The sequence below is a fragment of the Nicotiana tomentosiformis genome, chromosome 7 (genome assembly GCF_000390325.3).
Source record: "Nicotiana tomentosiformis chromosome 7, ASM39032v3, whole genome shotgun sequence".
Lineage (NCBI taxonomy): Eukaryota > Viridiplantae > Streptophyta > Magnoliopsida > Solanales > Solanaceae > Nicotiana > Nicotiana tomentosiformis.
The window spans coordinates 14,572,972-14,580,556 of NC_090818.1; the positions used below are offsets into that span (position 1 = coordinate 14,572,972).

General features: G+C 34.7%; 1 protein-coding gene across 1 annotated transcript; it reads left to right on the plus strand.

The window, feature by feature from the left end:
- The first annotated feature begins 4,184 nt into the window (after positions 1-4,184).
- LOC104107705 (probable WRKY transcription factor 31) lies at positions 4,185-7,112 on the plus strand. Its single transcript, XM_009616581.4, has 5 exons — positions 4,185-4,707; positions 4,826-4,924; positions 5,025-5,549; positions 5,654-5,767; positions 6,131-7,112. The coding sequence occupies exons 1-5, from the start codon at positions 4,336-4,338 to the stop codon at positions 6,815-6,817; spliced, it is 1,797 nt and encodes a 598-aa protein (XP_009614876.1). The 5' UTR covers positions 4,185-4,335; the 3' UTR covers positions 6,818-7,112.
- Positions 7,113-7,585: the final 473 nt, after the last annotated feature.

The following is a 7,585-nucleotide window of genomic DNA, read 5'->3' on the forward strand; positions in this document are numbered from 1 at the left end:
AAATATCCTAAGAGAATAACCTCACAAGATCACTCCAAATAAATGATTCACACAAGTGCTTCACAACACTAACTCTCATACAAAATACTCTTAATAAAGGAGAAAAGGAAGAAACAAGAAATGAAGACTCAAGTCTTGTTGGTGTGTAAAATGAACTAATTGCTTTCCCTTATAGGCAAAAAAGTCTTTGCTTCTTAGGTGTAAAAGAAGAGATACAACTTGTGCAAATGATGTCCACCACACAATGCAATATTTTTGGGTCCCAAAGAATATTTTCAACAAAGTCTACACTTTGCAAAGATGTTTATACTTATGTGATATGGATCCCATTAGCCAAAATATTAGCCATAACTACAAATCTCCACCTTGGCCTAATTTTGGCTGATATAGTAAATTTGCTCTACCTTCTCCGCAAAAGTCCCAATGGGCATATGTCAAAATTTAATACCATCAAAATCAGACAAGTTGTCTGATACCGAAATTATAGTAGGGCCTATAACAGTGGATCCCAATAAAGTATACAACGAACCAGATCTGTGTGCTTTCATGATCACAAGAGCACCATGAGAAGCTTTCAAAACTCCACCTTCACCTATGTACTTACACCCAAGAGATTCTAGAGTGCCCAAAGATATGAGATTTTTCTTTAAGTCAGGAACATGTCTAACATCGGTGAGAATTCTCACCACACCATCGTGCATTTTGATCCGAATTATACCTTTGTCAATAACGTTACAAGTAACATTGTTACCTAGTTGGACAACTCCACCTGCAACTGAATCATATGTAGAAAATAAGTCCCTGCTAGGGACACATATGATATGAACAACCGGAATCTAAAATTCACTCATTTTCTGATCTCAAACTAGTTTCAGTTGCTAACAATATAGTTCCATCAATTGCTACACTAGCTTCGACGGTGTCAGTATTTTTGTGCTCATTTTTTCTTTCTTTATGCTTTTCTTTATTTTTTATCTTATAGCATTCAGAGATAATGTGACTTTTCTTATGACAATAGCGACACTCTAAATTATTGTATCTGGATATGGAGTCGGATTTGCCCCTAACAAACAAGCCAACTTCCGCTAGCTTCCCAAGTAATATCACTATCTATCTGTTCTTTTGGTTTTAAGATAGATTTAATATCCTTATAAGAGATATTATCCTTTGCATAAAGTATAGTATCTCTTATATGCTTAAAAGATGGAGGTAGAGAACAAAGAAGTAACACGGCTTGATCCTCATCTTTAATTTCAGCATCTATATTACTCAAATCCATAAAAATGGAATCAAAGGTGTCAAGATGAGAGAGAATAGAGGTACCTTCACTCATACGAATTGTATAAAGTTTCTGCTTCAAGTAAAGTCTATTTTCCACCGTCCTCTTCATATATAAGGTTTTTAATTTTTTTCACATGCCTTTGGCTGTGGTTTCTACGGAAACTTCACGTAAAACCTCATTTGATAGGTTTAAAATGATACTTGCTTTTGACTTTTTGTCTATGACGGCAAACTCCTCATCCGTCATTTTATCCGGCTTCTTCTCCTTTCCTTGCAACGTCAAATCTAAGCCATCCTAAATTAGGATAGCTTCCATCTTTAATTGCCACATTCCGAAGTTTACACTTCGGTCAAATTTCTCAACATATGTCTTTGTTAGAGTCATTTTGGCTATTGAAACTAACTCGGTTAGATCCGGCTCTCATACTAATTTGTTAGGATCGGGAACCCAGGTAGTGCGGAATTTAGCCAAACAATGGTATAATGACAATAATAAAGACAATGAAAGTTGATAACAACGACAATTAAAGCATATAAAGAAGACACCAATTTAACGTGGTTCGGTTAGTGTGACCTACGTACACAAGCGGAGAGGAGCAATTTCACTAACCAATAAGAGTACAGAAGAGAGTACAAAATTAGAGTAAACACTCTAATTAATCCCAAATACCCTAAGAGAATAACCTCACAAGATCACTCGAAAGAAAGGGTTCACACAAGTGCTTCCCAACACTAACTCTCATACAAAATACTCTTAATAAAGGAGAAAAGGAAGAAACAAGAAATGAAGACTTAAGTCTTGTTGGTGAGTAAAATGATCTAATTGCCTTCCCTTTTATAGGCAAAAAAGTCTTGGCCTCTTAGGTATAAAAGAAGAGATATAACTTGTGCAAATGAAATCCACCACACAATACAATATTTTTGGGTCCCAAAGAATATTTCCAACTAAGTCTACACTTTGCAAAGATACTTATGCTTATGTGATATGGATTCCATTAGCCAAAATATTGGCCAAGAGAGTATCAATTAGTGATAACCTCCTCTATTTTTAAATGGTCCTATATTAGATTTAATGATTTTCCTATAGGCAGATCGCAAAATTTTAAGCTAGTGATTATTGAGTATTCCTGCATCTACTATTCTTTTATAACAAGATTTGGACATAGTATATCTTAGGAATTGTTTTAACAATATAATAAATAGTTTGAGCTCGCATTATTCATGTGACTACCATCGAAAAGTTACATCCACCCTCCCCCCCCCCCCCCCCCCCCACCAAAAACAAATCCCCAACCCAAAAAAAAAAAAACTCGCCCTTTTACGTTATTTAACATCTCATTTATCTTTTGTATATTACGACAATCAAGTATCAATTTGCGGAGCTTCTTTTTTATTATTATAAGGAAATATTTATATTACATTAAACGATAATAACATACAAACTTACGTGTTTAGAATTGCATTCTTATCATCTTAGATGGTTTTACCTTAATTCGCGTATAGATTCACATTTCTTGCCTATTTTAAAAGCCACAAATTTAGATCTTGCCCATAAATATAGAGAAGACGAGCAAAACTTACCACACAGCTATAACGTCATTTACCAAGTAAAATCACTTTCTTCTTAATTTGAAGTGTTCAAATCATATGACAACTGACAAGTGAAGAAGTCAAGGTGGGGTAAGAAGAAGAAAAAAAGTCCTACGTGGCAAACATTGTGCCCACAAGTCGTGATAAAGTGGGCCGGTCTGTGAAATTTGTTGACTCTAATGCATCCAAACGAGGCCCAAAAATAAAAAAAATACTTTAAACCGATTTAAAAAATTATAGCCGCTAAAATATTAGTATTTTTTTTTGTATACATATATATTATATATATAATATATTTTTATATAATTTTCAACTAACGAATATAAGTTTCGTCGCACAGAGCAATTTTATATTTTACCCAATAAAGAATCCGCACTCCGTCGTCACGAGCTAAGTGCCGGGCCAATTGGGGCAGTGAATTTCTTGGAACGGTTCAATGTCACATTCTCACTCCTTATTTTGACAAAAAGAAAAAAATCAATGTCATTTCTTTTGCTCAAAAACTTCACACCCCTCTCCCCCAAAATCTTTACTACGAAGATTTTCGGGTTACTTGGCTAAGTTTATAAAGCACTTTTTGATTTATCCACATATTTGATAAATATTTAAAGTGTTTATAGGTTAAAAATTTAATTTGACTAATACTTTTACTAGTTTATCCTTAATAATATTTTCTAATCACAAAATATTTTTTTCAAAATAAATTTTCTGACTTTCTCTTCATTCCATATTCGTTGTTAATTCTTTTCTTTAGAATTTTTTTAATTTATAATCTTTTAAAAACAATTCAAGGGTATTTTAGTTATTTTAATAAAAGAATAGTTTATCGGCACTTTTTTATCAAACATATCAAATGTTTATTTTCAGTTTCAACACTTGTATCCACGTAAATACTTATTTTAAAAATCAGTTTCAGCGCTTAAAAAAGCTTTTCAACACTCAAACTTATCAGCTATTTACAATCAGTTAATCCAAATTAGCTCTAAGTATATTTTTTCGTTCATTTGAAATAGTTTAATTTCATTAATTATTCTCTAATTTATGGAGTAATTCTTTTTTGTCACATCTAAAAATGGTTTATAATTTTGATGAGCTCTTTCCCAAAACTTTTCTATCACATGGACGGTGGACCCCACTAAAACCCTGGTCCCAGCTTTGACACAACTCGTTTCCAAGTGGGGTCACTTGACAAATCCTTTCTCCAATTCTTTACTACTCTTTTGTTTGTCTAATTTTCAGAAAAATCAAATCCCATCAATTTCTCTTTCAAACAAATCTAGAAACTCAACTCTTTTTCACTTCCACAAAAAAAACCCACCTTATATTTGGTCTTCCTTTCCCTAGTCTCGAGTCTCAAGTCTCAACTTCCCCTTTTAATTAGCCGAGTCCATTGCTTCTTTTCTTCTCACTTCCCATTTCTCTCTCCCTTTCTGTTTTTCCCTTTCTTCTCATTTCTCTTCATATATGGCCAATGGAAGTGGACTCTCTTTTGATCCAGATCCCATCAAACACTTCCTTCCTTTTCTTGAACCTAAAAAATTATTCAAGTTTCAACCTTTGTTAACATCAATGGAGTCATCACCTTATAAAAACAGGTCACCACCTTCTACTATTCAATTCCCAGTTAACCTTAACTGCTCAAATACTGATCATAATCAAGAAGAAGAAGAAGGGCAGAAAATTAGACCAGTTATTGATGAAATGGACTTCTTTGCTGATCATAAAAAAGATGGTAGTAATTCTGAAGAAGCTGCAACAACAGCTAATAATACTACTATGGACACTGAAAGAAAAGAATCCAACACCCCTCCTCCTGAATTGGATTTTAACATTAATGTAAGTTACCCAATTTAGTATTTTTACCAAAAGTCTTGTTTTTTTTATAAAAAAAAAAAATCAGTTTAGTGAATTTTAAGTACTGAATTTTGATACAATTATTATATCATTTTTGTAGACTGGTTTGCATCTTCTTACGGCAAATACTTATAGTGATCAGTCTATAGTGGAAGATGGCTTATCTCCTAATTCTGAAGATAAAAGAACCAAGAATGAGGTAAGAGTAAGATCATTCACCAATTATAGTACTACTAGTTCTAGTATTTTTAGCTATGTTAGAAACTTGAATTTATAGTCTCATTATATTCCTATTTCAGTTAGCAGTTCTTCAAGCTGAATTGGAAAGAATGAATGGTGAAAATCGACGTTTAAAGGACATGTTAAATCAGGCGACGAACGATTATAGTAACTTGCACATGCAAATGATGACAATGATACAGCAACAACAACATCAAGAAAATGATCAACGCGACGGGAAAAGTGATGAAGTGAGACAACAAATTCAAAGCAAAAATGGTCTTGGAGGAGGAGGACAAATAGTGCCTAGGCAATTTATGGATCTTGGCCTAGCTGCTGCCACTGGTTCTGAAGTGGAAGAGACTTCGTTGTCTTCGTCAGAGGGGCGAAGTGGAAGGGATAAATCACGATCACCAACGAATAATATGGAATCAGGTTCCACATGTGGAATTGGAAGAGAAGATAGTCCTGAAAAAGGTTCACCTGGTTGGGGTCCTAATAAAATTCCAAGACTTGGTAATGGCTCTAAAACTACTGATCAAGCTACTGAGGCTACTATGAGAAAGGCTCGTGTCTCGGTCAGGGCTCGATCAGAGGCTCCTATGGTACGAAATCTTTTATTGAATTCAATTACTCCTATTTGATTTTAAAAAAAAATTATTTGTTGGAAACTAATGGATACTTTTTTTGTGTGTGTGGATACAATCAGATCACAGATGGTTGCCAATGGCGAAAGTATGGACAGAAAATGGCGAAAGGAAACCCGTGTCCTCGGGCTTATTACCGATGCACCATGGCAGCTGGTTGCCCAGTTCGGAAGCAAGTATGTTTTTGTTTAGTCCAACAATTTATTTCTGTACTTACTCATGATTTTTTCCAGAGTTATTTCTTAGTCAATCTGAATCACAAAGGTCAACAATCTCAATAAAATTGTGTTAGTTGTACACTTCATATCTAACACTGATTGTTAATGCTAGTTGGTGTTAGGTTGCTAGTGATATTTCTTGATCGAATACAAAAATATCTTTTTCCAACAATAATCAAGTGAGAATCTTGAGTAATTCAAGTCAAAGATATATATTATAAAGCAAATAAAAGCAACCAAAGTCATTTTACATTTTCATTTGGTATTCTTTGAATTTCAAGAATCTTTTGACTGAAGTGAATTTTGCTGCATAATTGACAGGTTCAAAGATGTGCAGAGGACAGAACAATCTTGATCACAACTTATGAAGGAACTCACAATCATCCATTACCTCCAGCAGCAATGGCAATGGCGTCGACAACTTCCTCAGCAGCAAGAATGTTGCTTTCAGGTTCTATGCCAAGTGCAGATGGGCTAATGAATTCCAATTTCTTTGCTAGAACTTTACTCCCTTGTTCCTCTAGCATGGCTACAATTTCAGCCTCCGCGCCATTTCCTACTGTTACATTGGACCTAACTCAATCCCCGAACCCTTTGCAATTTCCAAGATCCCCTAACCAATTCCAAGTCCCATTCTCAAATCCACCCCACAATATGTTATCAAATCCAGCTGCTGCACTTTTGCCTCAGATTTTTAACCAGGCTTTATATAACCAATCCAAATTTTCTGGCCTACAATTGTCCCAAGATTCGGAAGGACAGAACGCCTCAACATTGCCATCGTCGATTCATCAATCGAACCACAACCCTTTGGCTGACACAGTGAATGCTCTCACTGCTGATCCTAATTTCACAGCAGCATTAGCAGCAGCCATCACTTCCCTTATTGGAAATCCTCAGCAGCCAAACAATGGTAGTACTAACAATACTACTGCTATCACAACGACCGCAAACAACCAAAACAGCAGTGTCACCAATGGCAATAACACCAGCAATGGCAACCAATAAAGTCGTTAATTCAAGTTTTCCAGCAAATTGATAGTTAGCCAATTGCTGCTCATTTCCTTTCAATTTTTTTCTTTTTCTTAAATTTGTTTTTTGCTTAGTTAGTAATCAGGAAAGTGAGATTACTATACTAGATTTTTTTTGTTTTATAGGTGGATTAAACATATATCTTCAATTCTTTTCGGGTTCTGAATAATGTAATTCAAGATTTCTTATCAATACAAGGAAAATGTTGGCAAGAAAAAGAACAGAAATGATTGAAATTCATTTCTGTCTTTCTTCTATTCTTTTGTTAGTTCATCTTTGTTTGTCAACAAAAATACACATAGGGAGTTACAAGGCAAGTGATTATTAAAGGGAAGAAAATGAAAAGATGGTTTAGAAAATATTGTAATCCATGGAATTCATTTTCAAGTCATTTATATGGAAGAGAGCTTTGGAACATCGGTCAAGTTGTCTTCGTGTGTGGCTACATAACACTCTCTTGGGTTGTGGTGGCGTAATACTTTGCCCTTTTAAGTCATATTCATATGGGAGTCAAGAAAGGAGTCAATAAAACCGTCTCAAAGTTGTTAGAAATTAAGGAGTTTGTTTGACGTGGAAATACGTATGATATTGAGAAAGAAGAAACAAATAGAGGACCTAAAAGAGAGAGTAGCGAGAAAGAGATTTGGTTGCTTGTCTCATTTGGACTTGTCATCTTGCTTTTCTTCTCACCCACAAATGACAAATTTCACCAAATGGGGAGAGAAGACAAGTTCCATTTTGATG

What these genes read in the sequence shown, in the direction of transcription:
- LOC104107705 (XM_009616581.4), top strand. Translation starts at nt 4,336, where the DNA reads ATGGCCAATGGAAGTGGACTCTCTTTTGATCCAGATCCCATCAAACAC. An exon ending in AATTGGATTTTAACATTAAT is followed by an intron (nt 4,708 to 4,825) that starts GTAAGTTACCCA and finishes TCATTTTTGTAG; the next exon opens with ACTGGTTTGCATCTTCTTAC. An exon ending in GTTGCCCAGTTCGGAAGCAA is followed by an intron (nt 5,768 to 6,130) that starts GTATGTTTTTGT and finishes CATAATTGACAG; the next exon opens with GTTCAAAGATGTGCAGAGGA.